The sequence below is a fragment of the Pseudorca crassidens genome, chromosome 11 (assembly GCF_039906515.1).
Source record: "Pseudorca crassidens isolate mPseCra1 chromosome 11, mPseCra1.hap1, whole genome shotgun sequence".
NCBI classification, from domain to species: domain Eukaryota; kingdom Metazoa; phylum Chordata; class Mammalia; order Artiodactyla; family Delphinidae; genus Pseudorca; species Pseudorca crassidens.
Window position 1 is genome coordinate 48213986 of NC_090306.1, and position 27186 is coordinate 48241171.

At 40.5% G+C, this 27186-nt stretch overlaps 1 protein-coding gene and 1 pseudogene across 2 annotated transcripts; one reads left to right on the plus strand and one right to left on the minus strand.

Moving 5' to 3' along the window:
* Positions 1–1089: 1089 nt before the first annotated feature.
* Positions 1090–26720, minus strand: PTGES3 (prostaglandin E synthase 3). 2 transcript variants are annotated; one of them, XM_067697016.1, is made up of 8 exons: positions 26587–26720; positions 8606–8719; positions 8384–8453; positions 7736–7834; positions 5442–5531; positions 3462–3524; positions 2550–2574; positions 1090–2251 (listed from the first exon to the last, which is right to left on the minus strand). In XM_067697016.1, coding segments are annotated over exons 1-8 (483 nt in total). In that variant the 5' UTR covers positions 26589–26720; the 3' UTR covers positions 1090–2231. The 2 variants fall into 2 exon arrangements, with proteins under 2 accessions (XP_067553117.1, XP_067553118.1); XM_067697017.1 differs by lacking the exon at positions 3462–3524.
* LOC137202081 (heterogeneous nuclear ribonucleoprotein A1-like) lies at positions 13872–15364 on the plus strand (annotated as a pseudogene).
* Positions 26721–27186: the final 466 nt, after the last annotated feature.

Below are 27186 nucleotides of genomic sequence, written 5' to 3' on the forward strand. Positions count from 1 at the left end.
CTGTAAGAATAGATGCTGTCTCTCACTCAAACTTAAAAACTCACCAAATGATCCTCTCCCCAGTGACTCTCTTTAAAGCAAAAGTAATTACAGTTTAGATTTTCGATACAAGGCCAAATAAATAGTTCTCCTTCAGTTTTGGCCTGTCAATTCACCTTTTGGCATGAAGTACTTTAACTTAGAGGGATCAGACACCATTCACAAGACTTTGTACCTGACAGCAATAAGGGTTAGTGAAATCCCATTCAAGTGTCTGAGCACAAAATAGGTTTTAAAAATTGTAAGAATCTTAAGAAATAGGATGAAATCAGAAACCCATCATGCTATACTTTCTTAATGCTATAGCCTAATGGCTGGCATTAAGAAAATCCTTAATGAATCTTTTAACTTCCAGAACTGACATACAAAAATAGTTCGAGAAAATAAAACTAAAAATAGAAGGGTTTTTTAAATTTTAAAGTTTTTCCCTGAAGCTAAGCAGTACACTATCAGGCATACTGATACCTTTGGTATGCTCCAGAGAAAGGAGACCAAGCTTAAAGTAATTTTTGAGAAGTACGTAAGTCCAAACATACCTCCGAATGTGGAAAAACCTAAGGCTCTGAGGAAACTGCATTTCCTTAACAGGACCAGAACCCAAGTTATACTTCTGTAACATAACAAAACAGAGTTGACTGCCAAGTGTTGTTATGCCCACAGTCCCCAAAAAGTTAAGATTTTCTAGTTGTGGCATTTCAAGAAAATGGTCTTGAATATTATTTGGAACACTCATATACTTAACAAGGGAAGAAAAAAGGTTGTGTTTTCCCTTCAATCTAAATACTCTATCCATATCTATTACTACACTTCCCATCTCCCAAGTTTTTGTTCACTATTTGTCCTGAGGCCAGCCTATGATGTGAGCTCCCCGAGTTCACAATTACCTGAAGGGTTAATCTTTGTATCCCCCCCAGCACTTTAACACTGCCTGTAACACAGGTCCAGAATGACTGACATAAGGAAGTACTGAAATATGAAGTAGTTCTATGCTATGACAAATACGCAGTAGCTGGAAGGAATAAAAAGTGCCAAAATGCGGAAGCTCAAAGATTTAGAGGAGGACAACACAGTTAGTTTTATTTCAATCAAATCACAACACTTTCTTTTCCAACTGTTGCAAAGTGCAGCTACAATTTCCTGTTACAGATCCACTTTTAAAAGGTTTTCTGTGACATTACAGCAAGCCTCATTTTTTTTTCCCCAAACAGAGGAATATTCCCAAATTCTTCCTCAAGCAAAAATAAAAACTCCATTCCAGTAAATGGCAATACATGAAATTACAGTAAACCAGACACTTGAAAGGATAGCCAAGAAGTCTTCCAACAGTTTATTAGAAAGAATGTAGACATTAAAAAAACTCCCCACTGTCATGAACATAAATTGAGGTTTTCAGCCCAGGTACAAGCTGAATCAAAAAAAAAATAATAAAATAAAAAATCCAATAGTGTATTAACATTTTTTTCACTCATTTGCCATACTGACAGTGCAAATACAAATTTGGTCTAAATGTACAGACTCAAGCAACAATGTACAGCCTTTCTTCGTCCTCCATGCTAAGAGATGTAAAAGTTTAAGGGTCAAACAATACCAAATGTACAGGCTTCAAAACCATCTAAGTTAGGGCATTCACTAGTTTTAGCTAAGATACATCTGGAACACTGACAAGTGATCACTTACGAACAATAATGTGAAGTAAATTTTTTGAAAAATAAAACTTTAGTGGAACAATCCTGAAGGATATACCAGAGGAACAACATGTTACCAGTTTAAAGTATCAACCAATTTGTTTCAGCCACTTTTGAGTCCATGTTCTAAAATCTAAAATTTACTTTCCCTAAGCCGAAAGCTTCCGATCATGTCAGTATCTATGTTATGAAGTAAAGGAGACTTAGGTGAAATGTTTTTTATTTATCACAACTGCTTTATCAATTGCCTAGGACCTCAACAGCATCATGGGAATCTGGGAAATGTTCATGCATAAGGTTATTGCCTTAGCTGACTTAAAATTGCCCCATACAATGGTACATATCAACCCTTAGTGAAGCCTTTAAAAAAACAAACAGGTTGAAAAATGGGTTAAAGGAGGCAAATACAGAATCTGCCTTTAGAGCTATCAACTTAGGAATTCTCTCAATTATGAAATCTTGCAGAAGTTATTTTTCTTTCTCAAAATCCAGCGATGACAACATTCCTTACTCCAGATCTGGCATTTCTGAAAAGATTTTTAAAAGATTAGTATAAATTACAAGGGAATAACCTAACAACTTCAAAGTTTTACAATAGGAAAAAGCAGCCACCAAGAGTTGTTTCCTAGAGAATTGTCTTTTTTAAAAAATTTGAATCGCAAATCATTCAAATTTCTGCTTTAGCTTTTTAGAGGCCATAAAGAAACAATCATGTATCTTCCAAGAATTTTAAACAGGTTAATTAACTTTACTTCTCTATTTTGAGAGTTTGGTCTCTGATGTGAAATATCACTGCGTAAACATACTTTTTACAAAGATACTTACTTTCATCATCACTGTCTTGTGAATCCTGCAGAAAGGAAAATTTAAAAAGTTACCAAGTTGATCAAACATTCCTCTGCTAACTGAACAGTTTGCACCGTAAAAAGCTGAAGCACTGCACTTTTGACTAAGGTAGCAGATATATCAATCTTTGGTTAGATATAATCTTTGGTTTGGTGGTTATATCCATCTTTGAACTTAGCAATGGACTTAAGAACAGGTTTACTTAAGACAAACAGACATACAGCTGAGGATCTATCTTCCTATAAGATATATGCCTTTTCGTGGGAATTGAGCCCACCCTTTAAATCCCTTCCTATCAACCAGACTGAATCCTGGTATAAAATAGTTTCTCTTCTCTCTTGGCATTCAATGGAAGAGGAAAATGGCTCAATATGAAGACCCCTGGAATGACAGAAGACAATGAACTCTAATCCTAGCTGGTGAATTGTCTAAGTATCTTCCAAACTACACTGAACAACTTTCTTAAAGATGTTAACAGGATGCCAGGTGGGGAAATGTTGAGAAGAGTGGTCTAGTATATCCTTATAGATTCACAACATCCATCTGTTTACTATACGTCTCTCTGACCAATCCTGATGTTAAAACCTGTTCAACTTTCTTTGTCAAAATAATCCCTAAACTGTTAACTGAGTAAGGCATATGTCTCTATAAAATAGTAATTTTGAATTATAAATCTGGTGCCTTGAAGAATGATTCAGGGGACACCTGTTTCCTAGTAGGCATCCATCCCTCAAAAATGGGCACATTTAAAAAACTGGTTTTCCTTGTAATATTTTTTAGACCATTAAGTGGCAAAAAAAAAAGGAGCAATTTTGAATCTACATAAAACAACCTGAAAATACATTGTTTCTTAGTATTTAAGTAAACATAGAAAAGAACTTATAGACTTACATCATCTGCTCCATCTACTTCTGGTAAATCTACATCCTCATCACCACCCATGTTGTTCATCATCTATTTGAAGTGTAAAAATTAGTTTTTAAAATGATGTTAAATTAAGCCCTAAGTATTAGGTTGCACGCTCCAGAATAAACCTTAAGTCTGTCACAGGTTTCCACCAATTTAAAAAAAGAAAAAGAAAAAATAAATCAAACTATATATTAGGTACCTTCCTTTCTGGAAAAGGTAGATTATAGGTAATTACATAAAATCCTGAAACCTTGTAGGAAGTTAAGAGTAAGTTCTCATTGAAGAAAAATTATTAAAATTCATCCAACAAGATATATGTGTATAATGTAGAAATTAAACACCACAATCCTGAATAGCAGTCACCTCTGGTGGCTAAGAATGAGATTATTTGTACTGAATAGTTGTAAAGTTTTGTATCTTCAACTAAGTGGCATGTGTATTATGGTATTTTCATTGTAGTTTTAAAATATTGTGAAGAACCAATAAATAATTTAAAATAAAATCCTCTCGGCTGATTAGCTGGCATAAAAGGCCTGAATACTGAATCAAAGGCTAAACACCAGTAACTAAGTTACAAACAGAAAATAAACATAAACCTTGAAAGAAAAGATACACACTGTGGAAAACACCGTTGTATACTTACAATAAACTGGGACCAAAAGAGCATACTTATACATAAAGTACTAATTTCCCAAATTTAGTTCTTTCTGATCATAAAGCAAGCAGTATATTATTTAAAGAGGAACAAATAAGCAGACTAAATAATATGAGATGGGGACTTCAAAAATACATGCTTACCTGGACTTCAGAGTTAGAAGGGGACTTAAAATGATACCTACTCAAATGTCTCAGTATAAAAATTCTGGGCATCAACTCTCGAATAATATGAGCAAGTAGTAAAGAGTTTTCCTACATCTGAAAGCACTAAATACTGGTTAAGTTTCTTTGAGCAGGAAAAATGCTCAAAAGGTGCCAAGCTCAATGCTAGGTACCGAGATGCAATGGCAATAGACACAGAACTGAATACATTTGAGAGCTACTTAGGAAATATAAACAAAATACAGACAGCAAAGACAGCAGTTAATGTTATACTGGATAGAGAGAATCAGTGAAAGAGAACATTGTTAAGAAGTTATGACTTGCACAGCTGGGTAAATGGTGGCATCAATTACTACAGTAAGGAGTAGCATGGTTTAGGAGAATCACATGAATACCATTATCTCCCTTCTCTGTTTTGAAATCAAGGTGCCAGAGCCATATGAGGAGAGATGTTAAATAAGCAGTTGCATACATGAAGCTGGGCACTTACTCCTTTTAATTCTTTGTTGTCAAAGAAGAAACATAAAAGTATAGTCAAGATTTCAAATCACAATGAGAGTATCTTCAACTTACAATCTACCATTTTCTTTTCTGATCAGCTTTACTGCAACACATTTAATAAGGTCTAGTCTACCTAAGAGAATCTCAATGATTTTTTTCCCTTTGGCCACGGCAATATGTATTTCAGTGACGTCCTGGAAAAATAGGCTTACTTAAAATCCTTTCCCTGATTTTGCAACTAAAATATCCCTACACACCACTCATTGTACATATCTCATCGTGATTCTTGTGTTTAAAGGTTTATATTCATATTACATGGCTCCAAAATGCAAGCCAATTACTACATTCATGCTCCTTAAAAAAAAAAATCTGTTCCAATGCTGGAATAAAAACTAACTGTGCTGCACTGATTGTATGGTTTATTTTTTTGTCATTATACATCAACTTTAGAACACTAATTTTTAAAAATTCATAAAGGAAGGTTAAATGACCATTGTTAAAATCTTATTTGGTTTTCTGCAGAACAGTCTTGAAAGTAAAATAATGCATGTCCTAAATATCACTGTCTTTAAAACCAAATTAAATTGATTACACAGAAATACACTGGGAGGGAGGTGGACGAATGCATTTAAAAGAACTTACCTCAGAGAAACGATCAAAATTAGACATGTCTTCATCTGAATCATCTTCCCAGTCTTTCCAATTATTGAAGTCCACACTAAGCCAATTAAGCTATAGATCAATACAAATATCACCCTATGATTAGGTTACCTTGTACTCTTTTAGTGTGTACCTAAAGACTATATTTTTTGAGCTGTGGGTTCATACTAGTGAGGCATGGCATCAGCACACACACACACACACACAAAAACTAGAAAAACGTAATAATGGTAAGTATAGTTTCATGAAGCTGCTTTCACAGTTGTCAGAAACAAACCTACTTTTGGCACTTCCCTGGTGGTGCAGTGGTTAAGATTAAGAATCCGCCTGCCACTGCAGGGGACACAGGTTCGAGCCCTGGCCCGGGAAGATCCCACATGCCTCAGAACAACTAAGCCCATGCGCCACAACTACTGAAGCCCGCAAGCTCCAGGGCCCGTAAGCCACAACTACTGAGCCCACGTGCCACAACTATTGAAGCTGGCGGGCCTAGAGCCCATGCTCCCCAACAAGAGAAGCCACCGGAACAAGATGCCCGCGCACTGCAATGAAGACCCAACGCAGCCAAAAAAACAAAAAGAACAAAAGAACCTACATTTTAAAACAAAAATTCACTGGTAGAAACTATTCAAATTCAGATACTTGATTAATTTATTATTTTTTAAATGTCACCATGATATGCTCCAATGCAGCATCTGAGTAATTTATACTTCTAAGCAAAGTCTGCCTCTTGAATGCAGAAGAGTCTGCATCTATTAGTGACTATCTTATTCTGACCACACTTGGTATTAAGTTAAAGCTAATAAACCTCCAAGTAGAGGAAAATATATAGAACACAAGGCCTTAATATTAATAGTACCTAGCTATGAAACAAAAACACTATATTCCTTGTACCAATTTTTTTAAAAAATGTAAGTTTCAGGTGTATAACACTGTAACTCAACACCTGTATACAACTACAGAGTGATCACCCTCCAAGTCCACCTATCGTCTATCACTATACAATTGACTCCTTGTACCCCTTTCACCCACCCCTCCAACCCTTTCCCTACTGGTAACCATCAATCTGTTCTCTGTATCTGTGAGTTTTCATTTCCTTATGCTTTTTAAAATTAGGTTTGTCTTTTTCCTTCTGACTCATTTCACTTAACTGATTACCCTCAAGGTCCAACCATGTTGCTGCAAATGGCAAGATTTCATTCTTTTTTAATGGCTGAGTAGTAATCCACTGAATACACACACACCACAGTTTATCCAATCATCCATCAGTGGATACTTTGGTTGCTTCCATGTTTTGGTTACTGTAAATAATGCTGCAATGAACACAGGGGTGGCATACATCCTTTCCAATTAGTGTTTTCATATTCTTCAAATAAATACCCAGAAGTGAAATAGCTGGATCATATGGTAGTTATACCCTTAATTTTTTGAGAAATCTCCATACTGATTCCATAGTGGCTACACCAATTTGTAATCCCAACAACAGTGTACAAGAGCTCCCTTTTCTCTGTATCTTCTTCAGCATTTGTTATTTCTATTTTTCATATTAGCCATTCTAACAGTTAGGACATGATTATCTCACTGTGTTGTTTTTTTTTTAAATAAATTTATTTATTTTTGGCTGCGTGGGGTCTTCGTTGCTGCGTGCAGGCTTTCTCTAGTTGTGGCGAGCGGGGGCTATTCTTTGTTGTGGTGCACAGGCTTCTCATTGCAGTGGCTTCTCTTGTTGCGGAATACAGGCTCTAGGCGTGTGGGCTTCAGTAGCTGTGGCACGTGGGCTCAGTAGTTGTGGCTCACGGGCTCTAGAGCACAGGCTCAGTAGTTGTGGTGCATGGGCTTAGTTGCTCCGAGGCATGTGGGATCTTCCTGGACCAGGGCTCGAACCCATGTCTCCTGAATTGGCAGGCAGATTCTTAACCACTGTGCCACTAGGGAAGTCTCTCACTGTGGTTTTGATTGGCATTTCTCTGATAATCAGTGATGAACTTGGGCCATGGCAGTGAAAGCTTAAAATCCTAACCAGTAGGCCACCAGGCAACTGCTCTGCCCATTTTTAAATCAGGTTTTTGTTGTTGAGTTGTGTGAGTTCTTCATATATTTTGCATATTAACCTCTTATCAGATACGTGACTTACAAATATACTTTCCCATTAAGTAGGCTGTCTTTTCATTTTGTTGATGGTTTCCTTTGCTGGACAGATACTTTTCAGTCTGATGTCAATGTATCTTTAATTACTTAAAAATACCAAACTTTCAAAAAAAGAAAAAGGAACCTACCTTTGCCCTTTCTTTCGTTAACCTTGGCCATGACTGGCCAGATTCTCCTTTTCGTAAACAACATAAAATTGATCTGTCCGTTCTTTTATGCTTCGAATCCTAAAAACAAAAATAAGCGCTATCACACCGTTTATATCTCTGGTATTACTACAGGACACAAAGTAGCTGGTTATTTGTCATTTCTCCTAATTTCTTTCCCTACACTTTCTCTAAACCCTGAAACAATCCCTAGACTACTGAAGATTTCATAAGCTATCCAATTGCAAAAAACATTTTTCCTCCCCTGCACAAGGTGAATAAAATAAAACGTTAAAAAAATTAACTAAATATGGTACAATCATAGAACATACTTAGATGTATCTATGCTTAAATAAGACAAGCCTTAAGAGTACAGCCCTTACATCAACTACACAATTTAATTTTTAAAAGATAAAAAATAAAAATTAAAAAAGTATTGCCCTGAGTCCAAACAATAACAAGAACAAAAAGAGTATCCAGAAAAGTAGTTACAAGAGGGAAAATAATGCAAAATATATACTTATTAGCCTCTGAACTGTAAAGAATTAGTGCTTATCTCTAAAATGAGTACTTAAAGTATGTCCATTTCCTTACAATTTAAATTGGGATTAAAGCATCAAGACTACTTACATTTGGATCAATACAGTGAAAAAGATCAATTTCATTTAAATGTTTAAAATTATCACTTCCTCCAAGACAACTGTACCAAAAAAGAAAAAGGGAAAAAAATGAGTCTCTTCAAAGAGGTAAAGATTAGTAGTATCTTCAATGAAAACACAAAACAATCAAGCAAAAGTTATTCAAGCTGCCTGAAACAAGTCTTTTACCCAATGATGTAAAATGGTAATTTACCTGAATGTAAGTTTGGATTTTTCAAAATTTACATTAACATCTTTACTGTCTTCAACACAAAATTCAATGAAGACATAGTCCCTTCGATCGTACCACTTTGCAGAAGCAGGCTGCCTACAAAAAGATAAAATTAGACAAAGTTAAGCTGAAATTCACTAACTATTTACAAACCTCCAAAGCTTAGCATGTAAGTAACATACTTCTGTTCTCCCTCAGAGCATTAATTATTTTGAGGCAGTTTACTGCAATTTCAAACATAAACTACATCTTTTTCCCTAACAGCTGCAGTACAAGTTAAAACGCAATGATACGGACTCCCCTGGTGGTACAATGGTTAAGAATCCTCCTGCCAATGCAGGGGACACCAGTTCGATCCCTGGTCCGGGAAGATCCCACATGCCGTGGAGCAACTAAGCCCGTGCTCCACAACTACTGAGCCTGCACTCTAGATCCCGCGAGCCACAGCTACTGAAGCCCGCGCACCTAGAGCTCATGCTCTGCAACAAGAGAAGGTACTGCAATGAGGAGCCTGCGCACCGACGAAGACCCAGCACAGCCAAAAATAAACTAAACAAACAAACAAAATGCAATGATACAAATTTCATCATAGAAAAGATTTAAAAAATGAAACAAAATGCTCACTGGAGTTAAGCATTTAGGTAGCCCTGTCAAAATTTGTGCTACTCCTTTATAGCCCTGCTCTTAAGAATTCAACTCCACAGAATTTTAAAAACCAGAACTAGGGGACTTCCCTGGTGGCGCAGTGGTTAAGACTCTGTGCTCCCAGTGCAGGGGCCCCGGGTTCCATCCCTGGTCAGGAAACTAGATCCCACATGCATGCCACAACCAAGGAGCCCGCCTGCCGCAACTAAGACCCAGTGCAACTAAAATAAACAAACACATATATATTTTAAAAAAATAAAAATAAAAATCTGAACTAATCCATTGTCAACTCAAATACAGCATTCAACATTTCTACTTACCATGTTAGGAACTGTGGGGGGAATTTTTTTTAAGTATGAGAAATGACAGTATTTGTCCTCAAAAGAGTTCTCATTTGGACTGTTCTGGCAGTCCAGTGGTTAAGACTCCAAGCTTCCACTGCAAGGGGCAGGGGTTCAATCCCTAACTGGGGAACTAAGATCCCGCATGCTGTGCAGCACAGCCAAAAAAAAAAAAAGTTTTCATTTGCAGCTGACTATATAAAGCAAAGCAACCATTTTTTTTTTCCTGGGCAAAAATATCTTCCTTATGATTCTAAATAATGACACTAGATAAAAAATTAAACTTTATAGTCCCAACTGTTAATCTGTATCTGTATCCAATATATACTTATACTAGAAACAACTTGGAATATTTGCTTGTTCCTTATTATTCACCAGCTCCTATCCCTTGCAATAGACTCCTGTCTTCTTCAATGTTAGCTGCCTAAAGCTCTATTCATCCATTAAAATTATGTTTTAGAATATAGCTAAAAATCTAATAGAAGCAAATACAGTCAAATGTGGTTAATTAACAGGCAATAAAGATTATACATGGTAGATACTTTGAAAAATTTCCTTTGTCATCTTTAAAACAAGTTACTTAAATATTTACATATGCATAAAAATTCCAAGAAGAATTCACACGCACATAAATGAACAGCATCTGCCTCTAAAGAATGAACCAGAAAGATGAGACAAAGTAGAGCCACCTCATTCTCAACTATTTCAATTATTTTTAAAAAAATAAGCATGTAGGGCTTCCCTGGTGGCGCAGTGGTTGAGAGTCCACCTGCCGATGCAGGGGACACGGGTTCGTGCCCCAGTTCGGGAAGATCCCACATGCCGCGGAGCGGCTGGGCCCATGAGTCATGGCCGCTGAGCCTGCGCGTCCGGAGCCTGTTCCGCAATGGGAGAGGCCACAACAGTGAGAGGCCCGCATACCGCAAAAAAAAAAAAAAAAAAGCACGTGAGGGGCTTCCGTGGTGGCGCAGTGGTTGAGAGTCCGCCTGCCGATGCAGGGGACACGGGTTTGTGCCCCAGTCCGGGAGGATCACACATGCTGCGGAGCGGCTGGGCCCGTGAGTCATGGCTGCTGGGCCTGCGCATCCGGAGCCTGTGCTCCACAGTGGGAGAGGCCACAACAGTGAGAGGCCCGCCTACAGCAAAAAAAAAAAAAAAAAAAAAAAGCATGTGCTGCTTTGATAATCTAAAAATCAAAGTTACAGGAATTCTTTGTATTTTTGAAACTTTTCTGTAAACCTAAAACTTCAAAATAAAATTTAAAACCAATTGGTTATTACATGTTCAAACACTACTCATAAATCAACTTAAAGGAACTGTTTTGCTTCCAACCTCTGAACTTCCCAACCCTGAGGAGTAGCAGTTTAAAGTTCTAAAGTTACAGCCAACTGCTCATCAACATTTTCACACAACTGTTAAACCTGACTAGTCATACTCTACTCCAAAACACTGATATCAGATCTGAAATTAAAAATTACAGATGGGGCTTCCCTGGTGGGGCAGTGGTTGAGAGCCCGCCTGCCGATGCAGGGGACACGGCTTCGTGCCCCGGTCCGGGAAGATCCCACATGCCGCGGAGCGGCTGGGCCCGTGAGCCATGGCCGCTGAGCCTGCGCGTCCGGAGCCTGTGCTCTGCAACGGGAGAGGCCACAACAGTGAGAGGCCCGCGTACCGCAAAAAAAAAAAAAAAAAAAAAACCAGGAGGAAACAATTAGAGTCTCTCTCTCCTTGGCCAATGACAATTTGAAAGGATGACTGCAAACTGATCCAAATACACAAAATATAAATACTCCAGTTTATATTTATTAAAGAAATGTAAAACAAACTACCCACAATTCTAGATCACCAGAAGATGCTACAACTCCAATTCTTTACAAAAAGGCAATTAAAGAGAAAGAATAGGCATTTATCCTTCTTTCCCTTTATGAATCTTTATTCATGATACCTGAATAGGGCCAGTTCATGAAGATCAGCTTTGTGTGGAATAAAACATGAGGAGGAAAAAAAGAAAAATCACCATTTTGCAAACTTTAAGCTGATTTGGCAGTGTTCATCAATGAATGGGACCATTAACAATGATTAGATGAACAGCAGATAAAGAACTTATGATCTTAGCATCACTAAAAGTGGGACGAGACATTCACTTCCTGATTTGATCAACATGATATATTCCACAGTAAACGTAATTCCAGTCTATAGGAAATATGAGGAAAAGAAACAAGTTAAATCATATCACAAGAAGTGAAAAATTCAGAATACTGTTTCTTAAATCAATGGCAGAAAAGAGGGGGGTACTGCTCTAGATTAAAAGAAACCTAAGAGTTATCAAAGAAGTGCAATTTGTAAATCTGGTATGCATCTTGATTCAAACAAACTAAACATAAAAAAGATTACTGAAACGGTGGAGACCTAGATATGGACAGAGTATTAGATAATGTGAAAACCGTTAGTTTTGTTAGGTGTGAAAGGCACTGTTTTATGGAAAACAAATGTCCATTCAAGATTAAAAGGGAAGTACATGGAGTCTGCTTTAAAATAACTAAGGAAAAAGGGCGAGATAAAGCAGTGTGGCAAAGGCCTGCTGAATCTGGTAGATGGGTAGATGGGGATTTATTACATTCATAATACTTTTCAAAAAATGATATTAAATGGTTTCGGCATGGAATGCTTTCTTCCTTTAGAGCAACCCAGTCTAACTGTGAAATTGTGTTATTTAAAAATTTAAAAAGAGGGACTTCGCCTGGTGGTCCAGGGGTTAAGACTCCGTGCTCCCAATGCAGGGAGCCCGGGTTCAATCCCTGGTCAGGGAACTAGATCCCACATGCCGCAACTAAAGATCTGGTGCAGCCAAATAAATAAATATATATATTTTAAATCCATTGGGCAGAAGAGGAGGGGAGTAGATAAAATAAGAATGACCCTGTACTGATAATGGTTGTGACTGAATAATGGGTACATGAGGAATTCATTGTAGTATTCTACCTTTCCTGTTTGAACAAAAAAGGTAATAAAGCTGAGAACAATTACCCTGATTTTTTTCAAATTAATTTTTATTGGAGTACAGTTGACTTACAATATTGAGTTAACCTGATTATAGTGAGCAGATTCTTCTCTCAATATGTTTACAAATGGCTATTTCAATAAACTCTGGTAAAAATGCTTTTCTAGCCGAATTTAACAACATAATCTGAAAATACTTGATAGTACTGTTTACCTTGTTAAAATCAAGTTACACATTAAGAACCTATAGTAGGGCTTCCCTGGTGGTGCAGTGGTTAAGAATCCACCTGCCAATGCAGCGGACAAGGTTCGAGCCCTGGTCTGGGAGGATCCCACACGCTGCGGAGCAACTAAACCCGTGCGCCACAACTACTGAGCCTGTGCTCTAGAGCCCGCGAGCCACAACTACTGAGCCCACATGCCACAACTACTGAAGCCCACGTGCCTAGAGCCCACACTCCGCAACCAGAGAAGCCACCGCAATGAGAAGCCCACGCACCACAACAAAGAGTAGCCTCTGCTCACCGCAACCAGAGAAAAGCTTGCGCGCAGCAACGAAGACCCAATGCAGCCAAAAGTAAAATAAATTAAATAAATTTAAAAAAAAAAGAACCTATAGTAATGGAGAAGGAGCACATTAATGGCGATCTGGTATATAAGCTCTTTAGTTTCTGTTCGTATCAAGGACACTGGAACCAGGGAAGAATCTTTCCTTTCCTTGAATTCACATTAAGTAATCTAGATTTATATCACTGTCATGGCCTGAAATCACATCCTAAATTCATATGTTGAATTCCTAAACCGCCAGTACCTTAGGATGTGACTGTATTTGTAGAGAGGATCTTTAAAAAAGTAAGGTAGGGCTTCCCTGGTGGCGCAGTGGTTAAGAGTCCGCCTGCCGATGCAGGGGACACGGGTTCGTGCCCCGGTCCGGGAAGATCCCACATGCCGCAGAGCGGCTGCGCCCGTGAGCCACGGCCGCTGAGCCTGTGCGTCCGGAGCCTGTGCTCCACAACGGGAGAGGCCACAACAGTCAGAGGCCCGCGTACAGCAAAAAAAAAAATAAAAATAAAAAAGTAAGGTAAACTTAGATCTTAGGGTGGGCTATAATCCAATATGACTGGTGTCCTCATAAGAGATTAGGACAGTTACACGGACCCAGAAGCAACCTAAACGTCCACTGACTTTCTGCACGTGGACGCCGCCAAGTAAGCACCATTGACATCTCCTCCCTCCACTGCAGTCAAGTCTAAGTCAGTTACCCAAAGAGCCCCAACATCTGCGGAAGCTCTTCACTGGAGGTTTGAGCTTTGAAGCAACCAATGAGAGTCTGAGGAGCCATTTTGAGCAGTGGGGAACGCTCAGAGATTGTGTGGTAATGAGGGATCCAAACACCAAGCGCTCCAGAGGCTTCAGGTTTGTCACATATGCCACTGTGGAGGAGGTGGATGCAGCCATGAATGCAAGGCCACACAAGGTGGATGGAAGAGTTGGGGAACCAAAGAGGGCCGTCTCAAGAGAAGATTCTCAAAGACCTGGTGCCCACTTAACTGTGAAAAAGATTTTTGTTGCTGGCATTAAAGAAGACACTGAAGAACATCACCTAAGAGATTATTTTGAACAGTATGGGAAAATTGAAGTGACTGAAATCATGACTGACCGAGGCAGTGGCAAAAAGAGAGGCTTTGCTTTTGTAACCTTTGATGACCATGACTCCATAGACAAGACTGTCATTCAGAAATACCATACTGTGAATGGCCACAACCGTGAAGTAAGAAAAGCCCCATCTAAGCAAGAGATGGCTGGTGCTTCATCCAGCCAAAGAGGTTGAAGTGGTTCTAGAAACTTTGGTGGTGGTCGTGGAGGTGGTTTTGGTGGGAATGACAACTTTGGTCATGGAGGAAACTTCAGTGGTCGAGGTGGCTTTGGTGGCAGCCATGGTAGTAGTGGATATGGTGGCAGTGGGGATGGCTGCAATGGATTTGGTGGAATCCAAATTGGTGGAAGCAATTTTGGAGGTGGTGGAAGCTACAATGATTTTGGAAATTACAACAATCAATCTTCAGATTTTGGGCCCATGAAAGGAGGAAACTTTGGAGGCAGAAGTTCTGGCCCCTATGGTGGTGGAGGCTAATACTTTGCCAAACCACGAAAGCAAGGTGGCTATGGTGGTTCCAGCAGCAGCAGTAACTATGGCAGTGGCAGAAGGTTTTAATTACTGCCAGGAAACAAAGCTTAGCAGGAGAGGAGAGCCAGAGAAGTGACAGGGAAGCTACAGGTTACAACAGATTTGTGAACTCAGCCAAGCACAGTGGTGGCAGGGCCTAGCTGCTACAAAGAAGACATGTTTTAGACAATACTCATGTGTATGGGCAAAAAAACTCGAGGACTGTATTTGTGACTACCTGTATAACAAGTTATTGCAGTTTCTGTTCTGTGGAAAGTGTAAAGCATTCCAACAAAGGGTTTTAATGTAGATTTCTTTTTTTTTTTGCACCCATGCTGTTGATTGCTAAATTTAATAGTCTGATCACGATGCTGAATAAATGTGTCTTTTTAAAAAATGAGCTGTGTAAAGTTAGTCTACTCTGAAACCATTTTGGTAAACTACCTCAACAGTGTGAAGTTAGAGCTCCTTCAGGGTGATGCCAGGTTCCATTCAAAATTTATTTACAACCTGCTTTGGTGGAAAAGCTACTGCCTTCAGAAACCTTGGTGTAGTTGAACTGACAGTTACTGCGTTGTGACCTGGAGTTCACCGTGAAAAGGGTCACCCAAGCAAAGACATGGAGTTTTTTGGTTATTAATATGATTGTTGGCACATCCTACGCAATATATCTAAATTGAATTACAGTACCAGATAAAGTTATAGATGGGAATGAAGCTTGTGTATCATCCATTATCATGTGTATTCAATAAACGATTTAATACCCTCTTGGGGGGAAAAAAGGTCCATCGACAGGAATGGATAAAGATATGGTACATATATACAATGAAATATTACTCAGCCATAAAAAGGAACGAAATGCTATTTGCAGAGATGTGGATGGACCTACAGACTATCATACAAAGTGAAATCAAAGAGAATAATATCATACAATATCGCTTATATGTGGAATCTCGAAAAACGGTACAGATGAACTTACTTGCAAAGCAGAAACAGACTCACAGATGCAGTGAACAAACTTATGGTTACCAAGAGGAGGAGATGGGACGAATTGGGAAACTAGGATTGACATATATACACTACTATGTATAAAATAGATAACAAATGAGAACCTACTGTATAGCACATAGAACTCTACTCAATGTTCTGTGGTGACCTAAATAAGAAATCTAAGAGTGGATATACCGTATACGTATAACTGATTCAATCTGCTGTAGAGCAGAAACTAACGCGTTGTACAGCAACTATAATCCAATAAAAATTAATTGAAAAATAAATTAATTAAAAAGAGAGAGAGGGCTTCCCTGGTGGCGCAGTGGTTGGGAGTCCGCCTGCCGATGCAGGGGGTGTGGGTTAGTGCCGCAGAGCGGCTGGGCCCGTGAGCCGTGGCCGCTGAGCCTGCAGTACAGTTACAGAGGAAAGACCCTGTGAAGAAGACAGAAGCCGGCCATCTGCAAGCCAAGCAGAGGCCTCAGAAGAAACCAACCCTTCTGACACCTCGATCTTGGACTAACACCCTCCAGAATTGTGAGGAAATAAATTTCTACTGTTTAAATCACCCAGTCTCTGGTACTTTGCTATGGCAGCCCTAGCCAACTAATAAAATCATTTACCAGACAATAAAAACAAAATTAAATGATCCTAACCTGGAGCCAAAAATGGTTTTTATATTTTTAAAGTTGTGAAAACAAAAATGTGAGACAGATATTTGTGGCCTGTAAAGCCTAATATTTACCAAGTGCCCCTGATCTAAACCGTCTAAAAATACAAGGGGGGGAAATCCTACACTTAACCTGAACGGTAATAAACACATATATTCACTCATTTGAAAGGAAAACCAAGTGTTTATGAAATCACAACTCTTTTCTCCTATTAACTCAGAGAAAGGGTGATTTTAAACTCTAGCTCCTAAACTATGTTGGATTCGTGTCTATAGTCTTATACAAACACTGGCAAAATCCCAAACTACTGTTCAAGTCTGTTAATTCATTTTAATAGTAACATACCTATAAACGCAAAAACTTTTTCACCTCTGCATACATTATGTGAATAAGCCACTACTTATAACAAAATAATACCCAAAATCTCTGAAGTGGGACATTCCAAGTTCTTCTGACAAGTTCTTCCAAGCTCAATGTTAGGGCTATGTCAATTCGAGCAACTAAACTTTGCATAACCTAAAATTCTCCTCTGTAGTTTTGACTAAAATTTCTTAGTTTGTCTTAAAATGACAGAGTGGAAACCACATTTGTTCCCAAATACCATTTTTAATATACTAGAATCTCGTGCATTTTAATTCTAATTTGTAGAAAATTACAAGCACCTCTCCCTTAAAAAAAATGAATGCACCATGGACTTCCCTGTTGGTCCAGCAGTTAAGACTCCGTACTTCCACTGCAGGTGGCACAGGTTTGATCCCTGGTCGAGGGAAGTTCCACATGCTGTGAGGTGTGCACCGCCCCCCAGAAAGGATGCACCAGTGCAATGACCTTAATGCATGCCCTCCAAATTCATATATTGAAATCCTAATGCTCTACGGGATGATATTCGAAGGTGGGACCTGAGAGGTGTTTACTACTAGATCATGAGGGTAGAACCCTCATAAATTAAAGTCATGCCTTAGGGGCTTCCGTGGTGGTGCAATGGTTAAGAATCCACCTGCCAATGCAGGAGACATGGGCTCGAGCCCTGGTCCAGAAAGATCCCATATGCCGTGGAACAACTAAGCCCGTGTGCCACAACTACTGAGCCCACGTGCCACAACTACTAAAGCCCGCGTGCCTAGAGCCCGTGCTCTGCAACAAGAGAAGCCACCGCACCGCACCAAAGAGTAGCCCCTGCTCGCTGCAACTAGAAAAAGCCCGTGCGCAACAACGAAGACCCAATGCAGCCAAAATAAATAAATAAAATTAATTTATTTAAAAAATAAATAAAGTCATGCCTTATATATAAAGAGGCTCCAGAGAGGCCCCTAGCCCTTTCACTGCTCCAGAGGGGCCCCTCGCCCCTTCCACTACTATGAGGACACAGCAAGAAGCTATGAACCAGAAAGTGGGCCCCTTCACCAGAAGGTGACCATATTGGTGCCTAAATCTTGAACTTCCAGACTGCAGAATAGTAGACAATAAGTTTCTACTGTTGATGAACTACCCAGTCTGTGGTATTCTGTTACAGCAGCCCAGACTAAACCAACCAGCAAAGCTACATGGAAAAAATTTGCTAAAGAACATTTCCAGGTTATTGCAGTTCTTTTGATAGTTTACTATGTGCAGGACAGATTAAATTATTAAAAGACAATTAGGACACATCAAGCCTTTTATGAACTGGTAGGACAAACATATCATACATAATTCCAGGTAAGTTCATAAAGCTTAAGGTTAAAAACCAAGGTCACAGACGTCCCTGGAGACCATGGAAAAGAGTTTATTCTGTATCTGGGTAGTTTAAAAAAAAATTAATTATAGCTATCATCGCTTTAGAAGTTTGAATATCTTGAGAGAGAAAAATTCTGTATCTAATAGAATTCTACAGCATATGTCTTGTCTCTATAACCAACACTACTGTCAAAGCTCCAACATCTTTATTTTCTTTGTCTCTCAGAATTTCCAATGTTCAGAAGTTTTTGTAAGGGGAATTCCCCTGGTGGTCCAGTGGTTAAGACTCTGAGCTTCCACTGCAAGGGGGCGAGAGTTGGATCCCTGGTCAGGAAACTAAGATCCCCACATGCTGCAGAGCGCAGCCAATCAATCAATCAATAGAAGTTTTTGTAAGCAGGTACTCTGGACCATTATACAGCAAACATGGAAAATTATGAGGTCTGCGTGCCGCAACTACTGAAGCCTGCATGCCACAACTACTGAAGGCCGCGCGCCTAGAGCCCGTGCTCTGCAACAAGAGAAGCCACCGCAATGAGAAGCCCCCACACTGCAGTGAAGAGTAGCCCCTGCTCGCAGCAACTAGAGAAAGCCCATGGGCAGCAACAAAGACCCAATGCAGCCAAAAACGAATTAATTTGTATTAAAAGTTAAAAAAATTTTGTGAGCTCTGTGAGAATTTAGTGAAAGAAAACATTTTTACTATTCAAGTGAGAGGCCTACAAATCTTAGCACCATAATAATTCAAATTTGGCTTCCTGAAATGCACAGTTTAGCTCAACCTCATAGGATACGTATATATTACATGCTCGTCCCATAGAATCACACAGGATTCCACATCATTTTGGTGTTTTCCACCCAGAAATCATTAAGAACTGTCATGGGATTGTTCGATCAAATTAATTTTTTTATAAAAAAGTTTTAACATACACAAATGAGACATATGATCAATATCTCAATTCTTACTCTGAATCATTGAGAAAAAATTAGAATACTATTATTTGGTCACTAAACATTAGGCTCTTCAACATATACAGACAGGGAATTCCCTGGTGGCTCAGTGGTTAATAATCTGCCTGCCAATGTAGCGGACGGGTTCGATCCCTGGTCCTGGAAGATCCCACATACCATGGAGAAACTAAGCCCATGTGCCGCAACTACTGAGCCTGCGAGCCACAACTACTGAAGCCCGCATGCCTAGAGCCCGTGTTCCGCAACAAGAGAAGCCACTGCAATGAGAAGCCCGCGCACTGCAACGAAGAGTAACCCCCATTTGCCGCAATTAGAGAAAGCCCGCGCACAGCACCGAAGACCCAACGCAGCCCAAAATAAATATTTTTTTAAAAACCCCAAAAAACAGACAAATATACTGGGGAAAATAGCAATAACAACCTTTTAATAAAAATGCTCTACTTTTGGGACTTCCCTGGTGGTCCAGTGGTTAAGACTCCACACTCCCAATGCAGGGGACACGGGTTCGATCCCTGGTCGGGGAACTAAGGTCCTGCATGCCGCACAGCGCAGCCAAAAACTAAACACAAAAAATGCTCTACTTTTGTAAAAATATTTAAGACTGCAAAATGTGATACAAGGATGCACTAAATGACAATCTTTATGATAAAGCAAACATTCTTAAATCTATTAGGTTTTATCTTCAACTAATGGCCTCATACAGAAATTAATCAAGCAGAAAAAGTGTAAGTATTAATTTTTGATTGGAAGGCCAATTTCTTTAGATTTAAAAAAAATGGAGGGGAAAGAGAAAGAAGGGTAGAATCTCTTAAAGGAGAATTTATGGTAATCATCAGTTAATTAAGAGAAAAAATCAGTCTGACCAAATTGTAACTAATAAGCTAAATATTCCCAAAATAAATATTCTCAAAATAAAGGGCTCACAAACAAGTCAAATGTATTTTGAGGGTATATACTGATTTGGTGGTCCTTCTTTTCCAGATTTCCCAAAATACAGCAAAGCCTCAATTAATAGAATCTAAAGTTATAAATGACTCTCACCAACTTTATCTTTCACCTACTGACCACCAAACTACTCGCCCAATTTGGGTTTTTTTTGTTTGTTTTTTTGCGGTACGTGGGCCTCTCACTGTTGTGGCCTCTCCCGTTGCGGAGCACAGGCTCCGGACGCGCAGGCTCAGCGGCCATGGCTCACGGGCCCAGCCGCTCCGCGCGGCATGTGGGATCTTCCCAGACTGGGGCACGAACCCATGTCCCCTGCATTGGCAGGCGGACTCTCAACCACTGTGCCACCAGGGAAGCCCCTACTCGCCCAATTTGCATGAGATAGGGACTTCCCTTGTGGCCCAGTGGTTAAGACTCCGCGCTTCCAATGCAGGGGACATGGGTTCGATTGGTGGTTGGGGAACTAAGATCCCACATGGTGTGGAGTGCGGCCAAAAAAAAAGAAGCCAATCTATATTGAGATATAGCTGAATTTGACTGAAGATGCGATACAGCAAAATAAAGGACCAACTGTAAAAGATCCCAGTTAGTTCCAAACATCACTCTCAAGCACCTCATATAGCCAAGTCTTATAGCTGAAAGAGATTCAGAGTCTAAATATTATTCAATAAACAAATTATTTATTAAACATGATACCGGGAATTGTTCCGGAGATACAGCTGTCAGCAAAGCAGATAAAAATCTCTGCCCTTAAGAAGCTCACATTCAAGTTGGATGAAATTTAGCCCAAAATTCTTCTTCTAAGAAACATGGGGGTAGAGGGATCCATTACTAGCTATGGTTTACCTTTCTTAAAGTATAAGTAAGTGATACACTATAAGACAATGTTTTTTGTTTGTACTCTTAAAAGTAACTCATCTATATATTTAATTATATTTGTAAGATACATTACATCACAATCTATAACCTCACATACTTTATTCAGAAGTAATGATAATCCCCATACAAATTTATTTATTTATTTTTTTCGCATTACGTGGGCCTCTCACTGTTGTGGCCTCTCCCGTTGCGGAGCACAGGCTCCGGACGCGCAGGCCCAGCAGCCATGGCTCACGGGCCCAGCCGCTCCGCGGCATGTGGGATCCTCCCGGACCGGGGCACGAACCCACGTCCCCTGCATCGGCAGGCGGACCCCCAACCACTGCGCCACCAGGGAAGCCCTACAAATTTATTTTTAATGGAACATGATGTTTGTCTGAATTAAAACATCACTTTGAATTCTAAGATAAAACAATAATAATCAGAAGACTAGCTTTTTACTAGAACTTGATAATGGAGAAAGTATCCTCTATGTTTATCCTCTATAAACTAAACATTTCCAGTAAATGAAAAGCTTCTTAAAAAGCAGATTCACTCGCCTTCTATGTATCCCAGAGTATTTTTAAACATCAAGAAGGGTTACAGGGACTTCCCTGGTGTCACAGTGGTTGGGAGTCCACCTGCCAGTGCAGGGGACAGGGGTTCGATCCCCAGTCCAGGAGGATCCCACATGCCGCGGAGCAGCTGGGCCCAGGCACAACTACTGAGCCTGTGCACTGCAACTACTGAAGCCCGAGCATTCCAGGGCCCGCCTGCCACAACTAGTGAGCCCACGTGCTGCAACTACTGAAGCCCGCGTGCCTAGAGCCCGTGCTCCACGAGAAGCCCACACACCACAACGAAGAGTAGCCCCTGCTCACTGCAACTAGAGAAAGCCTGCGCACAGCGATGAAGACCCAACGCAGCCAAGGGAAAAAAAAGGGGGTTATGGAAGAAAACAAACTCATTATAACCAAGGGAGAAAAAAAAAAGTTTAAAAGATGTTACAAAGTTCAGAATAACTGATATTTTAAAACCAAGTCTATCAACTGGTCTATTATTTACAAAAGAGAATCGGGAAACTGGTAAATCTATTTCAGTTTGTACTAAGTGAGGAATGATATGGAAACATGAAAATTCTGCTTAAAAAAAAAAAGTTCCAGTTTCAGACTGAGCAGTTTTTCCTTGTTAAGTATTATCAAAAGCCCTGCCTAAAAAAAAAAAAAAAAAAGCCCTGCCTGTAAACATCTAAAACCAAACTCTCTCACACATATTCTTTGCTCAGAGAAACCCTGATACACTTCTCATATTTTCAGATCTTCTGTATGCCAGTTGTACTACTATGTAAAACTTCCTGGAAAGTTAATCTGAATATACATGCAAGTCCAGTGATCCCCAAATTACATGCCAAGGTGCATCAAGGCACTACGGAAGAATTTACAGGGCTGCCACAGGATATTTCAAATTTAAGAGAAATTCAGTGATACTCAACTTCAGTCAAGACACTAAGTGGTTCAGTTTCAACAGCAGACTGCACTGTAACCCTCTCCACTAAGTTTCATCTTTGCAAAGCTGGATTTTTGGTGGTTACGATTTAAAAAAAAAAAAAAGACCTACAAAAAACTCAACAGGGAACAGGAATTGAGATGGAAGTATCCAATCTGATTTCAAGGTATAACAAGTTATACAGTTCCCAAAAGGCATACACCTTTCATCAGTAACTGTGCTTATACAAGAAACTACGTTTTTCTTTCAATTTATGTGTGTTAGCTTCCTGAAAAGCTAACAGGCTATAAGGACGAAGTACTTAAGTTGTTTGGACCCAACTATCTAATAAACAGAACGTCTAGGTTACTCCTTATGGCCTAGCAGCACCATTAAAAAACCAACCAACAAATAAAAAAAATACAAAATAGTAACAACAAAAATACTACTAAGACACCAAGGGGTGAACCAAGATTGTGAACCTCTGTGCTACTTCCTTTCTTTGATAATTCCCACTCTAAAATATAAAGGTGTGGGACTTCCCTGGTGGTCCAGTAAAGACTCCACACTCCCAATGCACAGGGCCCGGGTTCCATTCCTGGTCCAAGAACTAGATCCCACATGGATGCCACAACTAAGTTTGCATGCCACAACTAAGGAGCCCTCGAGCCACAAGTAAGGAGCCCGCCTGCCACAACTAAGACCAAACACAACCAATTAAATAAATAAATATTTCAGGGGAGAAAAGAAAAACTGAACTACAGGCAATTTTTTTATGTGTGTGTGGTACGCGGGCCTCTCACTGTTGTGGCCTCTCCTGTTGCGGAGCACAGGCTCCGGACGCGCAGGCTCAGCGGCCATGATCTTCCCGGACCCGGGCACGAACCCGTGTCCCCTGCATCGGCAGGCGGACTCTCAACCACTGTGCCACCAGGGAAGCCCCAGGCATGGTTATGTATTGGAAATAAAAGGACAACCTGGAAAATTATTCTCCCTTTTTTTAAAGTGAAAAAAATGTCTTTGTGAGAAATTCTGGGTTCCAATCCTATTTGGGACAGTTGTTTATACTAATCAGCAGTGCTGTGAATTGATATTTGAAGAACTAAATCCTGTAATGTAATAAAATTAAAAGTTAAAAAAAACACCTCTGTGGCTTAGATCCTTTCAGTACACAAAGATAATTAAGCATGCTGAGTTGGAAAGAGCCCTGATACAAACACTCTTCAGCAATAAAGTACGACTACATGAGAAGATCAACTACGGCACAGAAAATCCACAACAGCACATTTTATTTGGTTTTGGAGTACAACACGGGTGAGGGCATATTACTCAAGGTAAGACTTAAAGTAATTGGCATCTTCCTGGAAAACCAAAAGTTCTAAGGTGTTCTGTGGAAGTCATCAGCCTCAATTTAAAATCTATCCCTAACCTACACAGTAAATAATAAAGTTTACTAAAACACACTTTGTATTTCTGTAGTAAAATACACTAGATGCAGCAATTCTTAATAACTCAAATAAAATGATTATTAATGTTTCAGAGCTAGATTGATTCTAAACAGTTTATTACGAAGGTGTTTTTTCCTGAAAAGCAATCATCACTAACCACCTATGACTCTAAAATGATAAAGCTTCTAGAAGATCTTAAAACTGAGAAAACACAATTAAACAGGAGAAGCTTAACAATACATACTGGTCTGCCTCAAGTGATTTGTCACTTCGTTTCTACTGCCTTCCGGTTAAAGTCTAACTAAGCACAGAAAAAAAGAAAATCCAGTTGCTAGGTTACAGTGGCTAGGAAATCAACACTGAACAAAAGCCTTCATCAGTTACTCTTCCTCAACTTATAGAAATTAACCATATGCTGTATGGTCACTATTACCATTTGTTTTGGAGGTTAAAGACTGATGATTTTATTTTGGGGACTCAATCGTACAAAGTTGAACGATGGCAAAGTTAAGATTTTAACCAACGCTAGCAATGGTCGCAGTGTTTCTGGACAATTTATTAATTTGACTACAAGACACTGTAAAGAATGATTTCAAACTGCTCAAAACTGAATGTTTTACTTCATACCTATTGTTAATACGTCCAACTTAAAACCTAGAACCAATTACAACAGCTTAAAAAAAAAAAAAAAAGTAAAGTAGCACCCCCTACAGGGGATTTGTGCAGGTCTTAAATGGAGGAGAGAGGTCCTAAACTCCCAGCCTCCTCCAAGGTAGGTGAGAAATTGAGAGCTTTTATGCAAACTACTAGACAAAACTTGATTAGAAAAAATTTATCTAGGAAATGACGACTGAAGAGCAATCAAATGATAAAAAAACAGACCTTAAAACCCTTGAGATGTCCAGCGTAAATGGCTCTCTCTACAGCTAAAAAAAGTCTACAGCACACATCAACAAAATGAATGCTCATCAGCCAGATTCTTCCTAGGACTCATTAAAAGTCTTTTCCAACTCAAATAACTGACTCATAATATTCATCTTACAAATTCAGTCATTAATAAGATCCCCTAAAGAATTTTCAAGATGGCATATACTGAATACCTTAAACACAATGAAATTTACCTGGTCCCTTCAAAACACTCATTTTGAAAATAGCATTCTTCTGACAGACTGCTTTTTGGAATACCGCTACACTTTTCATCCGAGTTTTTAACCTATTTACATAACTTAATATTTCTTACCTATTTAACTATTTAATGTGACCTGTGAAAGTGTTTCTATCTCAAACATATTATTTCTTCACGAAAAAATTTGCTTGGCTACATTAATCTATTAAAAGTTGGTAATGCCTTATCTGAGGATTAATTTTCTCCTCACAGATGTTTTAGGACTGACAATCCTGCTACATTATTTGGAATAAATGTCAAAGAGAAAAAGCACAAGCTATTTTTCACAGATTAAAATCTTCTATTACATACCACTTTTGGGGGTGGGAGAATCCTTCCAAAATTCTAATATGTCACTTTACAATAATACATGCATTCTTCTCAAGGCTTCTTTTCCATCAAGTGACTATAGTGTTTTCTTTACTTATCTAAATAAAACGTCTAGACGTTTTATTAAGTAAACCCTTGCAAGTGCATTACTTTTTACAGGAATAAAACTTGTTCCCCTCAATTGCTCTCCATACATAACTTTTAGGGAGCGATTAGAACCAAAAAACTACTAAATCGGCAGTTCTTGTATCTGAAAAGGTAAAGCTTTCCCTGAGAAAAATCTAAAGGCTGAAAGTGGCGATGCCAAGAATTCTCATTCGGTTAAAATCACCAAGGTTTTCCTGTATCATAAAGCTTCTAAACAATCTGTAGTCACTTCAGTAAAGAAAATTAAACTAAGGCAACAAAAAGGTGACGACATACCTGTTTCATCCTTAAACTAAGATAGGATGATGAAACCTCGCCTAAAGTTTAATATGAACACTGAAAACGTCCACAAATATCTTTCGACTCCAACACGTGCAGAACGCCCTGCTCAATGGTAATTCCTCGCTGCCAGGGACACAGCTGAGTTTTGGCAACTTTCACTCCGTCAGCGAGACTGGAGTTAGGAGGAAGCCTGGAAAGACCATACTCAAGCAATCACGACACCCGAGAGCGAAGTTAAGTTGCGGCGACGGTATGGCCTCCCTCCAGTCGCCTAGCAGTACCTGTCGCTCGCGGCGCACGGCCGCGTGGTGCTCTACGAGCACCAGCAGCCTTGTGGTAGCACCCACCGCAGGTGCACTTGGCCCCGGGCCTGGTCACAGCATCACAGAGCGACAGGAGCAGACCACCCCAGGAGCGGAGCGGTAGCCCACGAGGGTCCACGCCTCCAGGGCGCCCGGACGGCGAAAAGCTCACGGGAGACTAAGGCCTACGGCTAACTTACGGAGAGTTAGGAGCAGCCGGCACTGCCTAAGGGGGAAGGTGGGATTTCCGGCACGGGGAAGCCGAGGGCCGGTTTAGAGGTGGGGGAAGCGGACATCGGAGGAAATATGTCCTCCACCCGCCAATGGTAATCATAACAAGGATACTGAACCTCCCACTCCCAAGCAAGAACGATTTCCACCGAGGGGGAAAAGCCGAGGGGGCCTAAAGCGGGGGAGGGGAAGGGACGGCTTCCCGGCAGCCCCCCGCGCGGCCTCGGCCTCCCTCACGGGCGACCTTCCCTCGGTGGGGTGTCGCACTCACATCGTGAACGGGGCAGGGGGACGGGCGAACGGGTGGCGGGCGTCTCCGGCGGCAGCTCCTGGGCAGGCGACTCCTCTCCGGTGGCGACTCCGGCGTCTTCTTCCCGGTAGCGGCCTCTTTTCGTTTCCCTTAAGCGACGGCGGCGGCGGCGGCGGGCTCGACCTGGGTCCCCAGAATGCACCGCGCGGAGAGAGCGACTCCTCCGGTCGGAGAGAAGAGGAAAGTGTAGGAAAAGGGGCGCGAGGACGGAGAACGAACGTGCGTGCGTGCGAGCGAGGGGTGGTGAGGCCGGGCGGCGGCTGGTGACGCAGCAAAATGCCCGGGCCTAGCCGCCGCGCGTGCGCACTGTTTGTTTTCGGGCTCCTGCGCGGCTTTCTAGAGATATCTACGGAAAGGGCGGGGCCTCCCAGCTCCTTCGCGATCCTTCCTAGCGCTGGCCCCGCCCTACGTCCGTTTTCTCTGGCCCGTCTGGTTCCCGCCGCTCCTCCCGCGCTCTCCTCTTGTGGTGGAAAACCGTTGGCCGCCTAACCTCCCGGCCACCCGACTCGGGCGATCTCCCCGAGAAACGGCCGCGTTGATCCCGGGAGGAAGGCCGAGGCG

Excerpts from the sequence above, each read along its gene's own strand:
- PTGES3 (XM_067697016.1), bottom strand. Across the intron at positions 8,454-8,605 it reads AAATCCAAACTTACATTCAG|TTGTCTTGGAGGAAGTGATA; the intron begins GTAAATTACCAT and ends TTTTTGGTACAG. Across the intron at positions 2,252-2,549 it reads ACAAGACAGTGATGATGAAA|AAATGCCAGATCTGGAGTAA; the intron begins GTAAGTATCTTT and ends AAATCTTTTCAG.